The sequence below is a fragment of the Schistocerca americana genome, chromosome 4 (genome assembly GCF_021461395.2).
Source record: "Schistocerca americana isolate TAMUIC-IGC-003095 chromosome 4, iqSchAmer2.1, whole genome shotgun sequence".
Lineage (NCBI taxonomy): Eukaryota > Metazoa > Arthropoda > Insecta > Orthoptera > Acrididae > Schistocerca > Schistocerca americana.
In genome coordinates this window covers 103,728,329-103,750,046 of record NC_060122.1, presented here as the reverse complement: position 1 = coordinate 103,750,046, position 21,718 = coordinate 103,728,329, and the positions used below count along the sequence as shown (strand labels likewise).

Genomic DNA, 21,718 nt, shown 5'->3' with positions numbered 1-21,718 from the left:
AAAATTTTCATGTTATTGAAACTGCCTTAAAGAAATGTCAAGTTGTAAAGTAAACTTTTGTAATTTATGGAAATACCCACACTATGGAATTCTGAACCTTATTTTCAAAATGTGCAGACTAAATCCATACTGGAACACCATTTCAAAATGACACCACATTCCATATTAGCTATTTTCTCATCTTTAACCTGAATTATATATATTTGCACATCTAGTACCAGCAATTCAAATGTGATTCATACATTTGAATGGGACCGGATGACAGCAACCTGGTTGAAAATAATGAAAATTGTCTCATATGCACCAGACAGGAGGCAGTGATGATCAGCACATCTGCCCAACAACAGGAGCCGTAGAAAATCTTTTCTAATATCACTCTGTGGTATCAGAAGAAATACTTTCTGCAGTTTGACAGTGTCACAGAAATAACCATTTTATTTAGCAGAAATCAAAATTTAATGTGGCAGTATTTCTTTTGTTACATTTAACGGAAAATCTTTTTTTAAAACCAGCAATCAATTAGCTTGTCAATAGCAACAACTGAGTCCCAACTGTGTGTGTTTTCAAAGCTGGTGGATTGTTAAGGCACTACACTTATACTAGAAAGCAGGCGGTAGGGTGTGCTAAATCACTTCAGATTAACACTTTCGCTGTGGCTAACGCTTATAAGCACACAAGAAGCCACGAGCCAGTGCGGCTGACACTTATAAGCACCCGCGCTCACTGTCAGATTACGCAGTCTAGTTGCAGCGTCTAAGCTAGCATAAAACCGTGTACACCTTTGTGTGGTCAGTTATTGAACTTATATTGTTTGTAATGGAGACTAATGAACAGACACCTGGACCTTCCAATGTGAAAAGAAGCAGGAAAAGTGCTAAATTGACAGAGGAACAGTTACTTAGTGTACTAGACAGTGATTTTCTGTGTAGTGAGGACGAGGCATACCACGGAGATTATCATTTAGAGGTTGCAGAAGAACTGCAGAGTGATCATAGCGTGGAAGCAAAGCTTTCAAATCTGTTTCATGGCAGTACCTGCCTTTTCAGAGTGTTATTTGCGCACCTGCACCGATGCCGCAGCGAAAGTGTTAAAGTCAGAATGGTACATTCAACCAGGCTGCAGTCAATTTTTTGTCTGCACTCAACATGAGACAGTGATAAGTCTTCATTGACCACAATGTCACTTGAAGCTCCAGTCTATGCAACCTTCTAATGATACTTCCAATACAGACAAACTCATTTACACACTCTATAAGTAGTTATAACTTTATACATTATCACTTTGTTTGGTGCCAAGTGCAGGAACAAGGAAAATAAAAACTTCATTTTCATTAAACTGTATCAGTATACAGCAATTCAGACAGTTTTATTTGGAGAGGGGTACATTTTTTTTTCTCTTAAGAACTTTTTTAAGAAAAGAACACTGCCTCTTTGAATGTAATTCTGTTTTGAAGAGCTGGCTGTATCTGTGCATCAAAAAACTTAAATTATAGAACTGAGCGACACACATGCCTAATTAAAATATGAAAAATGTGTTACTATTATGTGCAGCATATTGTCAAAACCAAAGCTTGAAAGTCACATAACATGCTGCTCACAAGGTTAAAGCTGTGGTTTCCACGACTATGGAATACACACTGTTTGTGTATACATATATTTCAAATCTCATACCAACAAGTTTTTTTTAACTGTTTTCATAATGTCATTTTCATTTTATCGTGGCAATTTGTACCACTTTGGAAGAGTAAAATAAATTTCAGTGAGTAGAAATTTCAAAATTCTTTATTAGTTTCGATAATACAGTATGATGAAAAAATAAACATAGATTGTTCAAGCTTTTCCATAATATTATTAATGTTAGAATGATCGTAATAAATCCCACATGGCATCAGCTACCTTGCCTGGGCTCTGTCTCAGCATTCACTTATCAGAAGGTGGAAATTTGAAGAAATGCCTGTCAATTTACATACCAAATTTAAGAGAGGGTACAGAGCCAAATTTCAAATGGAGACTCAATATATAAGTGCCCAGTTACCGGGCTGATTGTATGCCAGCAGAATAGGGCAATGTAGCAAAAGTGACAAACTGTTTTCATCCACGTGCTTTGAGACTACAATCCAGTTATTTATCCATTCTATCAGATCATCTTCTTTCACATTAACAGGATTTAATCCACGGAGGAAACAAGCCTGTTGAAAGTCAACTCAGTAAGATTCTTGATACAAAACACAGTATGTTACACCTTTAAATACAAGTATCATACCCATCTCAGCTGGTCATGGCTCATTGCTTTCACTCCACCTTCCCTCAAAATTGCCATATCCATTTCGTGTATGATTCGAGCTCGATCAGATAACCGGTACCTGCGTCGCCATCCAACATGCATGCCATGCATTTTAAGAAGATGTCTCTGGAACAAAACAGTGAACTGTATCTATCTTCTGCCTTTTTCTTAAAGACACTCAACAAATGAAACAATTCTAATAATTATGATAAGCACCCTCCCCCCAAAAACGCGAGCGGATGTGTGTGGTAAAGAATCAGTTTGTCTCGAACATTATGGAAATCTGTTTAGAAGCTACCCTCTTCTTAATTTTCTGCTTGATTCAGTGAGTGTAATAAAAAAAATTGTAAAACAGCACTGGCTGCTCTTTTCAAGGAATGTGTGGTAAAAAATGTCAGGCTATAGTGGGTCCCTGGTGAGTCCTAACAATTACTACTTTCACTTTTGGCAACTTTTAGAACTTTTTACCATGAGTCTGACATTTAACTATAGGTTACCCAACAACAGGCAATTAGTTTGCCCACTGGTTCAGTCCACTCAGAAACAGGTGTAGCTGATGTGGAGTAGTAGTTGGATTGGAGACTGTTAGAGAATGAATCCATAAATAAAGATCTTCTGACCAGCATGTAGAGGTAGTACATTATTGCAAATTTGTAATATATTAAATGTTACACTGTTGTTTTAGTCTGCAGGCTGAACATAATTTTGATGCAGCTCTCCATGCTGTTCTATCCTGCACACGGCTCTTCATCTTCAAATAACTATTGCAACCTACATTATTCTGAATCTGCTTACTGTGTTTTCATCTCTTGGTATCCCTTGAAAGATTTTTTACCACCCTCCCCCTTCCCACTTTCCTCTAATAATAAATTAGTGATCCCTTGACATCTCAGAATGTGTCCTATCAACAAATCCCTTCTTTTAGTCAAGTTGTGCCAAAAAATTTTCTCCAATTTTATTGAACTTTCTCATTAATTACAGGCTAGCTATCTACAGGATTCCTCTGTAGCACCACATCTCAAAAGCTTCTATCCTCTTCTTGTCTGAACAGTTTATTGTCCACTTTTCACCTCCATATAAGGCTATACTCCTTCAGGAAAGGCTTCCTAACACTCAAATCTATATTTGACGTTAAGAAAATTTTCTGCTTCAGAAATACTTTTCTTGCCATTGCCAGTCTACATTTTATATCCTCTCTACTTTAGCCGTCGTGTTACTTTGTTGCCCAAGTCACAAAACTCATCTGCTACTTTAAGAGCTTCATTTCCTAATCTAATTCCCTCAGCATCACCTGGTTTAATTCTACTACATTCCATTATCTTTGTTTTACTTTTGTTGATATTCATCTTATATCCTCCTTTCAAGACACTCTCCAAGTCTTTTGCTGTTCCTGACAAAATTACAATGTCCTCACAAAACCTCAAAGTTTTTATTTGCTCTACCTAAACTTTAATTCCTACTCCATATTTTTCTTTGGTTTCCTTTACTGCTTGCTCAATGCAGACTGAATAACATGAGGGATTGGCTACAACCCTGTCTCACTCCCTTGTCAACCACTGCTTCCTTTTCATGTCCCTCGACTCTTTTAACTACCATCTGGTTTTTGTGCAAGTTGTAAATAGCCTTTCACTCCCTGCATTTTACTCCTACTGCCTTCAAAATTTCAGAAAGAGTATTCCACTCAACACCGTCAAAAGCTTCCTCTTAATTCTACAAATGTTATAAGTGTAAGGTTTGCCTTTCCTTAGCCTATCTTCTATAGAGATCACAGGGTCAGTATTGCCTCGTGTGGTCCGACATTATCCCAGAACCCAAACCAATCTTCCCAGAGGCCAGCTTCTACCAGTTTTTCTATTTTTCTGTAGAGAATTTGTGTTAGTATTTTGCAACCATGGCTTATGAAACTGATGGTCTGGTAATATTCACACCTGTCTACACCTGCTTTCTTTTACATTCTTCTTGGAGTCTGAGGATATTTTGCCTGGCTCATACATCGTGCAAACCAGATGGAATAGTTTTGCCATGGATGGCTCTCCCGAGGTAATCAGAATGTCATCTACTCCATAAGGCTTCTTAACTTAAGTCTTTCACTGCTCTATCAAATTGTCCTTGCATATCGTATCTACCATCTCATCTATGTCCTCTTGCTTTTCTATAGTGCTGCCTCATGTTCATCTCCTTGTATAGAAGCTCTGAATACTCCCATCTTTAAGCTCTCCCTTCATTGTTTAGTACTAGTTTTCCATCTGAGCTCTTGCAGCTGCTTCTCTTTTCTTCTTTAGTTTTCCTCTAGCTAGTATAGGTCTTTTCTCAAGTCATACATGCTTCTAATTCCTTACATATGTCATATGGCCATTCATGCTTAGCCATTTTTTTAATGTTTGTATTTATTTTCACCTTCTTCCTCCTGTCATCGATTAAATTCAATATGTCCTGTGATATCCAACGGTTTCTACAAGGCCTTGTCTTTTAACCTATCCTCCACTACCTTCACTAATTTCATTTCTTGAAGCTACCCATTGGTCTTCAACTGTAGCAATTATACCACATTTTGCTATTGATAACTGAATAATCTCAGCGGCAAGGAGGAAGATAAGGAAACAGCCAGGCAGTCAACTGCATGATGCATTCACGAATATGAACTCAATATGGAGGGTTCTGTACACATGCATGTGTAATCAAAGGATTTGTTATTAATAACCAGTACACTAATTTAAAGGTACAAGAGGACTCACTGTAGTATGTTCTAAATCCGGTATGTATCTCTAAAATACTACCACACAATTTCAACAGATCTCTGGCAGCACTCCAAAGTATATGTTTATAGATGCTGCTACCCATCAGCTAAGACTACATAAAGATGCATATTCCCAGTCTGGAAAATCCTGGTACTCCCAAATGTTTGCAGGAATCGTCTTGCATGTTGCTGCTCTTCAAGTAGCCCCATACAGAATTACTGGATAGTTGGTTTGAGCACCATGATGCTTTAATATGCACGGAGATTGTTTGCCCATATCTCCATGACTACACAACAAATCACAAAGGGTCAAGGCCTGCTTTTACACACAGGTTTTCCATTTAATTAGGAACATACAGACAGCCTGTTCCTACAAAAAACATACAAATTTGATAGAGTTATTGCAGGTAATTACTGTTATGTTTGAAACACACACCAATGAAGCATCATTCAGATATATACTTCTGGGTTATATGGCCATGGTCCATGGAATTCTTCTATTCCTAACGTTTTGTCCAATACTACGTTGGACATCTTCAGAGGTATGGCTGGTCCTGCTGAGTCCTGCCGACTGTCAGCAGGACCAGCCATACCTCTGAAGATGTCCAACGTAGTATTGGACAAAACGTTAGGAATAGAAGAATTCCATGGACCACGGCTATGTAAGCCGGAAGAATTATCAACAACAGCACCATCCGGTCGTGAAAGCCTTCATTGTATGATTCAGATATATAGTTCCAAAACAACAGAAACAAACTTCTCCTAACATGACTGCTATACTTTCATATCATAGCCTTGGTGCCTAGAAACTGAATGTGCGCGGGCTTCTGTAAACAGTCCATCTGCCTAATTTATCTCATCATACATTCTTTTATTTTGTTCCATCACTTGTGGAGCAAATAGAAATATCAACTTGTACTGCTTGGGCAGATATTAGACAAAAAGCTACCCTGGCTATGAGAATGCATTCACTATGCTGTTCATAGTAACTTACTTGCATTCCTATTTTCTTACTCACTGTTAAGACTTACTTCTGTATTATTCCTATTTGCTTCAGTATAGATAATCCTGGCCTCACCTGCTGCTCCTGCCACCAAGCTTCACTAATTCCCTGTGTATGCAACTTCCATTAATTCCATTCTCTATCCTACGTTCCTGATCGAGCGAGGTAACACCGCACATACTGACCATTAAGGCAGGTAGTCAAAAGTTTTAATTATCACACCAAAAAAATAAAGCTATGAAATAATTTTCTTTGTTTGTTCAGAGGTGTGTACATAGTCCGGGTACACAGTGAAATCCACAGGCCACAGTAACACAGCACACCATTAGACGAGTCAAAACATAATGGCAGAGCCCATCGATCAAGTACAGTATCGCATGATAATGTTTTCTTCATTTGAAGAGCAACAAAGCTAAAATAATCCATGGTGAATTAGTGGAAGTGTACAACAACAATGCATCACTATGACACAGTGGACAGGTGGCACAGATGCATCCAGTGAGATTGAACAATTCTGAATGATAAAGACCAAACTAGCAGGCCACATTTCTGTGAAGAACCGGGAATTGTTACGATGCGGACACCCCAGTGCTCAAAGACTGGTGTATCACAATCGAAGTGATAGTGGAAAAACTGTCATGGACTGGTTTTCAAAATCTTGCACAACATTCTAAATACAGCCTGCCAGAATCTGTTCACACAGATTCAAAACAGACAACTGAATCAAAGCAGCAGTGGAAATTCAGTTGTCTCAGGCCAATCTTCTTTAGCTATCTAATCACCAAGCACGCGAGCTAGATGTATCACAATGACTCCAAGATGAAGAAGCGAAACAAAAACTTAAGACACGAATTAATCACTGCAAAAAAGGCAAAGACCAGATCATCATTGGGCACGGTGAAGATAATTGATTTTTGAGATTTTTTTAGGTGTGGTGATAACCAATTACACTCTTAAAAGAGCAAACTGTCAGAGGATAGGATGGCTACTCAAATTTTGGCACCAGAAGGTGCTAAAAACTGGAAAAACAAAGGGATAAAAGAGCGGTCTTTGCCCGGGGAAGTGGCCATGGGTTACAGACACTGAAAACGCGGAGAGAGGCCCCAACCACACCCACCGTGACCCTGCTCCAGGAGGAATGCAAAATATTATAACTGAAAATAAAAACCACTTTCGCGAAAGAAACTGAGGACCAGTTTCAACCATCCGCGAATCATCTGCTAATATTAAGACAAGGAATTGGGAAGGCTATACTAGTATCAAAAGATGGGGACATTCCACCAATATTTGGGAGATCATCAGTCTGGATCCAAAACCACATTGTGAGGGTGGCTCGTTACACAAGGGAAAACAATGGATGGACCTAGCATGACCGACAAGTAGATGGCATACGACAGAAACAAAAATAACTACTAATAATGCTGCTGAGTTCAGTCACACAGCATGTACTCTGTATTTTTACTGTAAGCTGATTTTAAGCCTTAGATGCATTGTCTTATGAGTCAAAGGCATTGTTAATATTTAAACACAGGTGCATTATGTGGAAGATTCGTAAAGATAGTTAATAAAATGTACTGATTTCTGGTCAATTAAACAGCATCAACCATTTCGTTCCTTTTGATCTCTCCCCTCACCATACTTGCCATTGAAAAGAATTCCTTGAAACCTCCCAACACAGTGACAGAATATTTTATGTATCTTATTGTTTCATCCTCCTCAAGTTCCATTTGCAAATAGTACACAAGATGAGCAACTGTTGGCAGATCTTTTAATACAGGTAATTTTCGCCTCACAAACATTAGTACATGCTCAATAGTAAATGCCTGATGGCCTGAAGTTATCAACAATTGTAATGTAAAAGGAATGAACCATTGCATAGCAGCAACAGAATCTATCATTCTTTACCTTTGCCACTCCTGCATGGCGGCTGTAAATCTCTATGTACACATATCGATTAATGATATAAAAAGAATTTCAAGACAAACGAGGCCTTGAGCACTTCACCTGTTACTGTATCTATTCCATGAAAGGGACGCGGACTTGCTGCATTCCACAATCTGTATTTGATAATTTGTGCAAAATAGTCTGTAAATGTGCCAATTGTCTTCTCTATCAGAAAACATATATTTTTATATAATTAATTACAAGCAGGCACCATCAACAGGACATTAATCTCAAGTATTGCCTGTGATGTGCAAAGCTTTTGTTAATATGCACCAGCTATTGTAACTGTAATATAAAAAGGTATGTAGCATTAAAAAATGTGTTATATATGAAGTGTGCTTATTTACACAAATAATCCTTAAGTATCTCCATCTCCTCATTATTTGAATGTTAATCATTTTATCTCTAGAAATTATGATCACGCTGATGGACCAAACACAGCATTGATGCAGGAGGAACATAATTTTTCCTATCATTTCTGAAACAATCATTTTCAAATTTGTAGTGTTGATTTCTTTTAAAGTCAATAAATCTTTTTGTCCGTTAATGTCGATCCTGATATGACTGCATCGCGGTCATGAAAATGTGCTGAAATGATGATGTTGCTTCCAACCAATCTCAAATAAATTAATCTGCTGCTCCATGTCCAAAGAATGTCAAGTATTTAGTGACTTGTTACTATAAGATGATTCAATCAATCTCTGATTCCATCGCCAAGTTACACACAAAACATCTTTATATCTTCAACATACAATCTCTGTCTAGGGCTAAATTTCTCCGATTTTATTGTCATCGTCATTTCACAACAGAAAATAACATTTCGTTCATAATACTCTTAAGTTCGGCAGTAGGCTTCTCTGTGTATACCACTGGAGTTACCATACTAATTTCAAACATATCTAAGCTGCCTGACTGTAAAGGTCAAGAGAAACTTATATCAACTATATTTAGTAATTTTTTACTGCATTGGTTTATATTTTTTACTTAACTTATCTCATCCTCTACTACCATTATAACATGAATTCTAATTTGATAATTTCAAGGTTTTTAAAAAGTCCCATTTCAGTTCTCCAAAAGCCCAGCGACAAATAAAAAAATCAGCAAAACCTGTAAGACAGAAGACAAATTAGTATACCGTATGGACTCTCTTCTTCATTCCATCATAAGTGATTGAGAAGAATGTAAAACATTATATATACTCAGACTCACTTTAAAGGTTCTGGGCACTGACTAAGTTATGACCAGAGTGACACTTGTCTTGGGTGACAGAGAGCAAAAGAAAACTTCAAATGATAACAATAATGGAAATTCCTGGATGGAACAAGATGTAAAATAAGGGAAAGGCAACAACTCACCTCTAGTGGACTGATGTGTGAAGTATCGAAACACACAACAGAAAACGTGTTCACATTAGCTAAAGTCCGCACTTTCACACACCCGAACATACATTTCCTTGTCCTTCAGTAATCTATAATCAGTATCACTGATGGCATGGGAGTGTATGTTTGGGCCTGTGTGTACACTTTTATTAGAAAAAGTGCAAGAGCTCAAAAGCTAGTGTGAATACTATTTTCTGTTGTGTTTCAATGCTTGATGTATCAGACCACTATAAAATTTCAAATCACAACGGCAGATATGGATTTAGCCGTGGCCCCCGAATTATAACCTTGCGTCTTGTTCTTATAGTCTGTGTAAATGAAAATGTTAAGCTGCAAACTGGCATTTCAATATGCCATTGCTCCATTCTTTACACAGCAAAGTATTTCACCATTTTGCTGGAAAGGTCTGCTTGAAATAGTGTATTGCAGTTAAAATAATAAAAAAAAACACTCGTTTACAAGGGTGAGTTTTTTTACAAAAACAAACAAGATTAGTTTTTCAAATATTTTAAATTATTTTTTCTACAAGCTGCTAGGTCCGGCTTGTATGGTGACCTTTAGGGCATACAGATAATAAGTCTCTAGTTTTGCTGCATGCAGCGATTTGTCATCATGGCATGAAATTTTTGCCTTGTGGGTGAACTTTATCAAAAATTTGTAGTAAATATACGTTTGTGTGCCACTTGACAGTAATGGAAATTTATACTCTAATGCTACAACACCAATATGGTCCATTTTAGAAAAAAACCTAACAACAATCTTCTTATCCGCACTGTGAATTCATCAGACTCTCGTAGGCTTAGGTTCTGCTCAAAACACCAAGAGTTTTTCTGTACCAATCAATGTGTTGTTTTTGTTCAGGAGTCAGATTATGTGGAATCCATTGGCAACAAAGTTTTTTCACACCTGTTGATATAAAATGTTTTATACTCATGTTGTGCCAAAGCCCAGTCTTGCCTGAAAAAAGGCTTAGGATGTCTGTTGTTCAACTTGAATTACACTACCAATTATAAATTGTTGCATTAGATGAGGTTTTTTGTCAATACATTTTTAAGCCAATCTTCACAGTTAGTGACAATTTAACATCATAAAAAATACAGCCTGGAAATGTTCTCCAGTCAAATTTACTTTTTGGTACGCGCAAAATCTTTAAATGATGATGATTAGAAACTATTACAGCAAATCGAACAGACTACATGGCAATCAATTTGAAACATCAGAAAGTAGCTGTGAAATATAAAAATGGCATTACACTAGGGCAGGTCCCCCCCCCCCCCCCCCTTCAACCTCCAACTGCTTAGTATAGAAGCTACATGAGTGGCAGAAAGTGGACATGTGCTGTAGGCTACTGCGCAACTCTCGCACTACATTCTCCGCCATTGCCAACATCAAGGCATCAGTCTGCATTGCACTACAGCCACATAAACATGGCTGCCGTCATTTTTGCTCCCGCCAAGTGTGAATTACGAAGTGTAATTCAGTTTCTGCATGCAGAAGGGAACAGTGCAGCAGAAATTCATCGGAGAATGAGCCAAGTGTACAGTGATAACTTCATGACTGATGGTTGTGTGCGTGAATGGTGCCAAAAGTTTAAAGATGGCCGAAATGACGTGCATGAGAACGGGGGCCAAGGACGCAAGTCTGTCGCTACAGCTGACCTTGTTGAATGAGTTGACAGAATGGTTAGAGAAAATTTTATGTTCACCATAACTGCTTTGTCTATGGAAATTCCGGAAGTTTCAAGACCTGTTGTACACACTATTGTTACTGAACATTTAGCGTACAAAAAACTTTGTGCCCATTGGGTTCCAAAAATGCTGACTGATGCCCACAAAAGTCAATGAGTGGTGTCAGCTTTAAATTTCCTTGATTGTTATCATGATGAAGGAGGGAACTTTTTGAAATCAACTGTTACTGGAGAGATGAAACTTGGATCCAATACGACACACCGGAAACAAAACGACAATCACAACAATGGATGCATCCAAATTCACCAAACAAACCAAAAAAATTCAAACAAACATTCAACAACAGAAAGGTTACGGCTAACATGTTTCGGGACCAAAAAGATGTGTTGCTTGTAGAGTTTATGCAGCCCGGAACCACTATCAATGCAGCTGCTTATTGTTTAATTTTACGACGTTTGTGGAGAACCATTCAAAACAAATGAAGAGGAATGCTGACTTCAGGAATTGTGTTGATCCATGACAATGCTCGACCACACACTGCTGGCACAACCCAGTGGTTCCTTGAACACTTTCAATGGGACATTATTGATCATCCGCCGTACAGTCCTGACCTGGCTCCCAGCGACTTTCACCTTTTCCCTGAACTAAAGACATGGCTGGGAGGGCAGGCAGCACTTTCAAACCAATGAAGATCTTCAAAACACCGTCAATACTCATTTGCAGTCATTGCTGGCACCATTTTTGAAGAGGGTATTGCAAAGCTTGTCCACAGGTATGATAAATGTCACAATCTTTTCGGTGGTTATGCTTGAAAAGTAACAGTAAGTGTACAAAACTTTTGGTAAAAAAATAATTGTTTTCTATGAACTTGTCTTTTATTTATAGCCTATCGGAGGCTGGGAGGCGGGGGGGGGGGGGGGGGGGGGGGGGCGGCCCTCATAAAATTTCTTGCATTTAAGCTTTACTAATGCATCCTTAACCGGTACCCACAAACATGAAATTTAACATAATTAATCTTACAAATGTAAAATTGTTGATAATATAATTTAAACATATAGATAAAAAATCTACGCACCAAGTGGCGTTAGGGGAACACACACACACAACAGGATTTAACTATTACAAGCTTTCATTGCCAGTGGGCCCTCCTTCTGGCAGAAGAGTTAAAGGGGAAGGAAGAGGGATCAAGGAAAGGGACTGGAGAGCTGTATAGACAGAGGTACAGTTCAGAAAAGTCTGAACTTCAGACCAGGGAAGACTTACTGGACGGGATGAGAAGGAAAGACCAATTGTTGGGGACTGCACTGGATAGGATTTGAAACCTGAGAGCTTAAAGGTGGAAGACAGGGTAATACGCCAAACAGAATACTACTAAAACTTCGTGCATGAGTTAATAAGAGTGGGTATGGCAGAAAATAGACGAGTCAGAAAATGAAAGATGTAGGAAACTAAAATGGAGTGAAGAAAGAAGTAGTTACTGTGAATAAATGCTGAAACGCAAGGAGTTAACGCAAAATAAGGCCAGGCAGGTGGCGAGAACCAAGGACATGTAGTGCTAGTTCCCACATGCGGAGTTCTGAGAAACTGGTGTCTGGGGGAAGAATCCGGATGGCGTGTGTGGTGAAACAAGCACTGTGGTCATGGCTGTTGTGTACAGCATGCTCCGCAACAAGATATTGTGTGTTGGCTGTATACCCCTTCTGCATACGCCCATTCATCCTGACTGACAACTGGGTGATAGTCATGCCAATGTAAAAGCCCGAACAGTGTTTACGTAACAGCTGGTATGTAACGTGTTGTTCCACAGGTGGCTCTCCCTTTCATAGTATATGTTATGGCAGTTACAGGGCTGGAATAGATGGTGGTAGGGGGGGGGGGGGGGGGGGTGCACAGGGCAAATCTTGCAGTGGGGATGGTCAGAGGGGTACAAAGCCATAGGGTAGGGAGATGGGTGCAGAAGAAACATAGGGTCTGACAAGAATGTTGCAGAGATTGGGAGAGCAACGAAAAGCTATTCCAGACGTGGTGGGCAAAATCTCAGACAGAATGCATCTCATTTCAGGGCTTGATGTGGATGAAAGTGTGTAGCTGGCTACAGTGAGGATGAAATCAACATGTTCCCTCCCATAGAGCCACCTTTGAAATGACACATTACATAACAGCTGTTAAGTAAGCACTGTTTGGCCATTTACATTGGCAGGACTACCACCCAGTTATCAGTCAGGATGAATGGACATAAGCAGAGGGTATATAAAGGCAACACACAATATCATGTTGCAGAGCATGCTGTACATGACAGCCATTACAATGGTGCCTGTCTCACTGCACGCGCCATCTGGATTCTTCCCCCAGGCACCAGTTTCTCAGAACTCTGCATGTGAGAACCAGCACATGTCCTTGGTTCTCGCCACCCGTCTGCCATTAATTTATGTTAATTCCTTCAGTCTCAGCATTTATTCATAGTAACTACGCCTTTCTTCACTCCATTTTAGTTTCCTACATCTTTCATTTTCTGACTCGTCTATTCTTTGCCGTCCCCCCTCCCACCTCTCTTATATACAATGTACTTAGCTTTACAGTCTTATCAACTCTTGCACAATGTTTTAGAAGTAATCTCTGTCTTGCACATTACCCTGTTTCCCACCTTTAAGCTCTCAGGTTTCAAACCTCATACGGTGCAGTCTCCAACAATCGGTCTTTCCTTCTCATCCCATCTGGTAAGTCTCCCCTGACCTGGGGTTCTGGGTGACTTTTCTGAACCGTATCCCTTCTCCTACAGCCCTCCTCCAGTCCTTTTCCTTCACCCCTCTTCCTTCCCCTTCAACTCTTCTGCCAGAAGAATGAGCCAGTGGCTCCAAAAGCTTTTAATAGCTAAATCCTTTTGTGTGGGTGTGTTCCCCTGCTGCCGCTTAGTGAGCAGAATTTTTATCTATCCGTTTACATTAAATGTAAAATTGTGTAATTTATAAACTCAAATAACAATACCAACAGTAGTTCTGCTACTAATTTTAACCAACTTCTTTCATAACTTATCCTAATTCCACATAAGGATACAATCCATGAATTGTCATACTTACAACATGACCAGTATAGAGATACAGGACGTGGTATGGGTGTCCTTTAAATAAGTCAATGCACTTCACAATATCCTCGGTTTTTGGATGCACACCGCTTCCAATTAAACTTAAAATCCTTGCCCACGGTTTGTGTAAGGATTCATCTTCTATATTGTCCAACTGTGCCTGCAAAGCTCGGAACACTGGTCGACAGTGGTATAAACGTGACCGAAGATTATGAACATCAAATTCCACACGCTGCTGAATGGTCCAGAAATGAGAGCACAGCAGTTGTCGAGGGAAGAGGTATCTAGACATTCAGTAAACATTTTAACACTGGAAATAAATTGTACGTAAAGCCCAGGATGTACAATGCTGATGACAATGTCATCAAAATGCTTAATGAATTTTATATCACTAGTTACCATCAGCCAAGTGTAAAAAAGTGGACAGAAATAATTTATATTTCACTTAGATATTCTAAACATCTGAGATTAACTTTAAATGCGAACATTTTTAGGTTAGGCTTTACCGTGACTGTTACTGACATTAAATGAAACAACAATTTCACTGTTACCAGTCACCGTGACGGCGACTGGTAACAGTGAAATTGTTGTTTCATTTAACATCTGAGATTACATAACTTACACTAAAAAAGCACGTATCAAACTAATAAATTTTAAGAAGTAGGATAGGAGGGCACGTGTTTGCCAACTGTTGATGAGCACAACTACAGGAGATCAAACGGAAAAAAAAGATACAACTTCAGACTTTCAGAAATTTGAAGTAGATTCTTCACTACTTGGACCAAGCGAAGGAAAAATGTACAATTGTTAAAGGAAAATGGAGGATGTTGGAATCCTTATATTACACAAAATAATAATAATAACCACAATAGATTCAGACACTAGGTTATTGACAATGAGCCACAAGCCAACTGCACTTGTCTCTCACACAATTATGCAAATAAATCCACTATTTTGCACTCATACCAAAAAACCACTGTGGATTAATACTTTTGTAGTTGATATTTGATTGTAGTCTCCCCCCCCCCCCCCTCCAACTCCCAATTTCCTGCTGTTCTCCCTAATTTTCAATGTTTATTTTATGAATTTGTACAATTCTGCATTTCATGTTTATATTTTCATGCCATGGCTACATGCTATATTATTGCTCGACATATGGAACTGATGTTTGTGTAGCATCTTAGGGCATAATATGACATCATTGGTCAAAGCCAATAGGGAACATCAAACCATCTGGTTTATCCAGTCATTCTGTCTCTCGTAATTTTGCAGTTTTCTCATGTGAATTTTTGTTTTGATATGAAAAGCCTGACAAAAAAATTGAAGCACCCACAAGATATGGTCAGATGGCAATATAACTTTGTACATGTACACGTCACGGGTGGATACGAAAATGAGAGTTGCACTTCTCTTTAACAGGTACAATGGCTACCACAGAGCATTAGTATTGTTACCAGGCCCAGTACGGTATACAAGGCGCATGAACAGGGTCATATGTTGAGCGATCACTGTGAAGAACACGGAGACACTGCGTGCTTGTAGATGTTATCAACACCTGATGAAGTTTGGAAGAGACCTCATTGTGGATCTCTACTTGGCCAGCTGGTTGAATCGTACAATATCCAGATTTATGGGGCATTCGGATCATTGGCCTGATGTCTGACCAGATGGGAACATATGGGCAGGCATATTCATTGTCACAGTTCTGGTCGACCTTGTCTGACTATCACAAGAGGACCACCATATTGTACACTGAGCACATTGTAATCCCTTCACACTTGTTCCTGTCATCTGAGAAAAAGTAATAGATTCCTACAACACTGGGTGCTGGACCGTAGCTCAGACACTAGCAGCAGACGGACTAGTAAATTATGTTCCCATGTGTAGGCTGCCATTAACACCACAACACAAATGGCTGTTTGGAGTGGTACTGCTGATGAGTGGCATCGCGTTCTGTTCAGTGATGAATCGTGGTTCTGCATTACCCCTGATGACCATTCTCAACGAGTATGGCAATGGCCTTGGGAGAAGTTCTACTCTTCCAGCGTACTGGAGAGACACAGCAGTGATACTCTGGCATCATGATGTGGGGAGCCATTGGGTATGGCTTCAGATCATAGCTGGTAATGACTGAGGGAACTCTGACAGCACACGGTACATAAGAGACAACCTGCATCATCTTTTCTATCCTATTCTGCATCCGTAAAACAGTGTATGTTTTCCCTGTGAATACTAAGGCTAGACAGGGAATCCAAATCACCATCAGATAATAAATCATCACGAGTTACTTCTCATGCAACAGTATTGTTTTCAACATGACGTGACAATTCTGATCCACACATAGCAAATGTGTGTATGAGATGTCTGCACAATACTGAGGTATTCCCATGGCTTGTAAAATCCCCAGATCCGTCCCTGACAGAATGTGTATGACCAGCATAGATGTCAATTTGGTCCCAGTGCCAGTATCCAGATTACCAAGGGCCAGTTAGAGCAGCTGTGTGGCAGCTTACTTTAAGATAGGATACAACGGCTTTATGACAGCTTTGCCAACCAAACCGATGCACGCATTCGGGCCAGAGGGGTTGCAACGTCACATTGATAAGTGGGCTCAAGTTCTTTGTAAATCTGATTCAGTTTTGTAACCACTGAAATAATAAAATAATATCAAATACCATCTCAACCCACGAAGTTTGGCATGAAAAAGATTCTTCCAAAAGCTAGTGAAGCCTTCATTCGTCTTTGTGTGCCTGTTGCAACTCAGCAATTCTGCTATTTGGTGTAAATTTTTACATTTTGCCAGAATTTCCCATATTGTATTTAAAAGTTTACTTGGCCACTAGTATTATTCAGAGGAAATAGCTACCACATTTCTGACAGCAGAGGCCTTATGTCTTCACCTGAGACTAACACTTGGCATGCAGCTTTACTGTTCATTGCCTTCTGGATAACATGAATTTTCAATTCTTGAATCAAGATATTCATACAATTTGTAGGAGGAGTAGGCTATATAATGGGACACGCATTTAATTTCCTTTTAATAATTCCCAATTTATTGCTTTACATAAGGTAGGAGCTAGATGAATGACATTGGTCCAGAGTGCATGATTCAACTCTGAACTTTATTTTTGGGAAAAAAAAGTCAATATGAAAAACATTAGTGTGTTGCGCTGTGAAAGTACAAATCAAATTTCAGCAGAAGCTTACTTTTATTACTAACAATAAGTATTGGAGAGTAATTTTAAATGTGCTTAGAAGTGAGTATAAGAATTCCAGCATCTTTAGATATTAATGGCTACAGGACCGGGACCAATGTTAGCCAGGGCACTCCACCTCCAATAAGATACATAGATTAATAATGCATTCTTTTCATACAGATTAAAATAACCAATAAGAAAAGGGGCAACATATTTTGAGCACCAAAAATGGAACTACTTTATATTCTTAATGGGTGGATTTAAAATTGCCATCACTACGTCTTTGGTATTTTCTCTGCCTTTTTGGAATGAAGGCTTTGGTGACAAACACATCAACTGTCCAACTCATGGTTTATGTTAGGTTGGGAAGGTGACAGACTGTGTGAGCTGACAAAATCAACATGTGTTGTCATATGAGGAAAAACAATGACAGTTACTGAATACTTCAAAAAGTACTTATTTCAGCTGTATATCACATGTCATAAAATAATTTTTACAGTTGTGGAGAACATTCCAATTAATTTTAGGCTTACGACTGCTGCTTTTCCAAATATGTTCAAGTCAATATCTGGCACAACTGAAACAACTTACTGCCACAAAACATACTGTCTGACTGCTGCATTCTTATTGCGTATTTACAACCAGCTGTTGGCACCCCCCCCCCCCCCCTTTTCTGTTACGCTTTGAGAAGTGCTGACACCATGAAAATAATCATCTCTGATCTAAACTCTGCTGGATGCTAACACACTGGCCTCACCTACGTCCTCCACATGAATCCTGAACAAAATTACATTCTGCTGGAATATGAAAATCATCTAGCAGCAAGTTTTTTCTACTTGTCACCTTAACTTGCTGCCAACATTATATATGTGTGAAATACTTGAGGACTTAACGGAGAGGTTTTCCGGTGATTTTCATAAATTGCTTCAGGCAAATGCCTGAAAGGGCACAGCTAATCTCCTTCCCTAATCTGATGGGACCAATGACCTCGCTATTTGGACCCCTCTCCCAAATCAACCAACCAACAAACTTTGGGGAGATGCCATTTGGTTGCAGGTAACTCCTCTTCATATTCATCTGACAGCATAAGTGGGACATCAGTCGCCTTTTCTAATTTATGGCTTCTGGTCCAGTGGTAATTTTGGTAACACTTACCATCTCATTCATGACCCCCCCTTTTTTTGGGGGGGGGGCACATTTTTTTGGGGCTATCAGAGGCTCCAATTAAAGCCCACCACAGTGACCCGATAGCTAAAGAGTGGACACAATGATGTTACAAATGAACATGAAGGTACTTATGTAACCATGTCAATCTGTACCGCACATCTGAAGTGAAAGACGAAATGATGGTGGTAAGTGGCTTTGATTAATGAAAAATATTCATCATTAATTTTAATCTCCTGCGGCAGACCTCTAAATTCTTTCCGGACTGAAAAGCAAGTCACAGAAATCCAGTTTGCAAAGTATGCAGAAATGTCCAAACAATGCATACCATTAAAAAGATCTACACTCTGTTAACTTACTATGTTATTTCAGCACTGATTTCGAGTCCCCTCTGGCATGTTAGTGCCTGAATATTTTGGCAATTTACTGCACTGCACTCAGTAAGTACTCCTCATATACTGAGGTATTATGGGAACTGCTCTTTACTATCAGGAGCAGATACATGGAGTGGATGGTTAATGTAACATAGCCAACAGAGCAATTGGATGACCAAGGAATGGAGTAGAGGGTAGATATAAAAGGACGAACAGCTAAAAACATCACATGCAGCTTAGAAGAATTGCAAGGTATGTTGGTATTAAAATATTGAGCCAGATGGCACTACCACCCAGCTGAACACTTCATTCCCCTATCTTCATGTATTGGATGATTCTGATATATGTGTGAAACATAAATACACTTCCCGCAAGATAAGCTTTGAAAATGTCCTGTCAAAAATTCTAGTGATTTGCAGATTGTGCATGTACAATGTATCTATCAAGTGCATAGGGAAGTATCTAAATGTGATATATTAGGCCTATACTAATGGCAACAAGCAAACTACAGTACCCACATTCATACGTCCACTATCAAAATTTCACACACAATGATTGATTCACATGGAGGCTTCAAATTTCATTTGTAGCAAAATTAATACTCCAAAAGTCTTCATTATAACTCAGAGCTAGTAATTAATGTGGACTTCCGTTCAGAGTTAAGACTTCACACAAAATATGCTGACAGACAACCAAGTGCAAGAGACATGATATACTTACACCATTGGCAAAACTATATAATTTGTAAAAGGCAAAACGGATAGAAAGAGCATTGGAGCAACTTTCACTATGTCTTTCTTCATCTTGTGATACAATTCAAGTTCACCTCGACTTAAAAGTGCGCGATCTCTCAGAGCGGTATGTATCTGCATTGAGATCTGAAAGAATGACTTCAAGTCTCTGTAGAAATCCTTAATTCCGGCAGTAAATATCCTGTACGTACGTAGAGCCGCGGGGAACTTCTTCTCCAAAAGCGTCTCATAGCCTTGAACAAATTGCATGTAGCGCGAAAGTGCATATCGTCGTATTTTATTAATTTCTTTCTGTGACGTCGTAGTTTTCTGACTGCATCTGCGAAAACATTGATTGTTAGAAATTAATGTGACACATGCTCACCTACATCTGGCACAATGCTATGTGATGTTTTCTCTCGTTTATTTACGCAATATCATTAGCTGATCATGCTTACAATATGAATTAATCGTACCTACGAATACAATGTCGAGTTATGCTGCAACTTGTTATTAAACTCCTGCCAATATAACTTGAATAAATCATCTTCGGTATTCAGATCAAAGAAATTAAAAATCAAATAATCTCAAAACAGCAAAATATTGTTGTATTTCTGACTGTCACTATTTATTTCCGTCCATCAACAATATCACGAATACGCATTTGTTTGAATACCTCCTCCCCATCTTCGATAGCAACATAGCACGCACTGAGGACAGAATCGACAAGGATGTTCGACTATCGTTGGAACTCCGATACTAGATTTGATTTCACATTCCGCACCATAGAGTATAAATATCTATGCAGTGAGCATTCGAATGAGCGGAAACGGTATTCTGACCGTAACATCTTCTGCATCTCAGGTCACGTGATTTTGAGACAGCGCATTTTAGCCCGTATAGTGCTTAGCGTATTTCGAATGTTATTACTTCGCTGATACAAATAGATCGCCTTCAGAAGTACCGTGAAACTTTGTATACGGGTTTTACCGACATCTTACAATTTCATGTCAGGAACTGAAGTTGGCTCAAAGATGTGTGGTATTGTACATTTTTGCCATAGTACTATAGCTCAGACTCCACTTTATTGACGTCTTTTCGGTAACTTGATAAGAAGTGACAGCCAACAATATTTTTTTACGTTTCCTATTTCCCTTATTATTGACTCTCTCTTCTAATTAATTTATGCCACAGTGACACTGTAGAGGGCGGTGAGGTGTCATGATAAAACAGCGTTTATGACAATGTGAAATTGTTACAATAATTAAGGCAAGAGATTTGCACCACCAGCTTGTCCATTATTATTTTCAGTTTTTTCGCCGTCACATCAGAAAAGAAACAAACAAGTTAAAAATACAGGATTAGTGCTCGAGTTTTGGGGTAATAGAAGAAGTGACACAAACATTTTTCAAAAATTGTCTATTGCACTGAGTCATATAGCCGAATCTGTTTTAATTACTTACGTTACAATGACACTGTATAGGAAACTCTCTTATGCCTAAATACTTAGATGCAAACAACGGTTTGAGAACCTGCATAAATTGGAGGAAATTACGCAACTACTACTACTACTACTCGGCTCTACAGCCCTTGGAGGGCCTTGGCCGGCATCACAATATCCTGCCATTCTATCCGATCCATGGCTTTCCGTCTCCATCCTCTGACACCCAGCTTTTTCATGTCTTCTTCAACTCCATCCACACATCTCTTTCTGGGGCGTCCTCTCCTTCGTCTGCCTCCAGCCTTGCCATCAAAAATCCTCTTACATGCTCTGTCTTCTTCCATTCTGACCACGTGCCCTGCCCACCGCAGTCTTCTTATTTTAATGGTAGTAACAATGTCAGGTTCTTCAAAAAGGTGTAGTAGTTCTGCATTTGTACGGATGCGCCAACGTTGTTGCTCGTATACTGGGCCATATATTTTACATAGCACCTCCCATATGCTAAGGATCCTTTCCTTATTTGCAGTCATGGCCCACGTTTTGGCACCATACATAACAACTGGTCTTATAACTGTTTTTTAAATGAGGATTTTGGATTTACATGACAGAAGCGAACTCGTAAGCTTGGGTAATGCGGCAAAGTAGCATCTGTTACCTGCTGCTATTCTGGCTTTCACCTCACTGCCAATGTCACT

The 21,718-nt window shown here is 39.1% G+C and overlaps 1 protein-coding gene across 1 annotated transcript; it reads right to left on the bottom strand.

Annotated features, from left to right (window-relative positions):
* Window positions 1-1,763: 1,763 nt before the first annotated feature.
* On the bottom strand, window positions 1,764-20,310 carry LOC124612361 (LETM1 domain-containing protein 1). Its single transcript, XM_047140518.1, has 5 exons — window positions 20,059-20,310; window positions 19,572-19,922; window positions 14,112-14,400; window positions 2,263-2,409; window positions 1,764-2,188 (listed from the first exon to the last, which is right to left on the bottom strand). Exons 1-5 carry the CDS (start codon window positions 20,127-20,129, stop codon window positions 2,012-2,014), a joined length of 1,035 nt encoding a protein of 344 aa, XP_046996474.1. The 5' UTR covers window positions 20,130-20,310; the 3' UTR covers window positions 1,764-2,011.
* Between the last annotated feature and the right edge of the window lie 1,408 nt (window positions 20,311-21,718).

Excerpts from the sequence above, each read along its gene's own strand:
- LOC124612361 (XM_047140518.1), bottom strand. The coding sequence starts at position 20,129 with ATGATTTATTCAAGTTATATTGGCAGGAGTTTAATAACAAGTTGCAGC. Across the intron at positions 19,923-20,058 it reads ACTCGACATTGTATTCGTAG|ATGCAGTCAGAAAACTACGA; the intron begins GTACGATTAATT and ends ATGTTTTCGCAG. Across the intron at positions 2,410-14,111 it reads ATCTCTATACTGGTCATGTT|AGACATCTTCTTAAAATGCA; the intron begins GTAAGTATGACA and ends GTTTTGTTCCAG.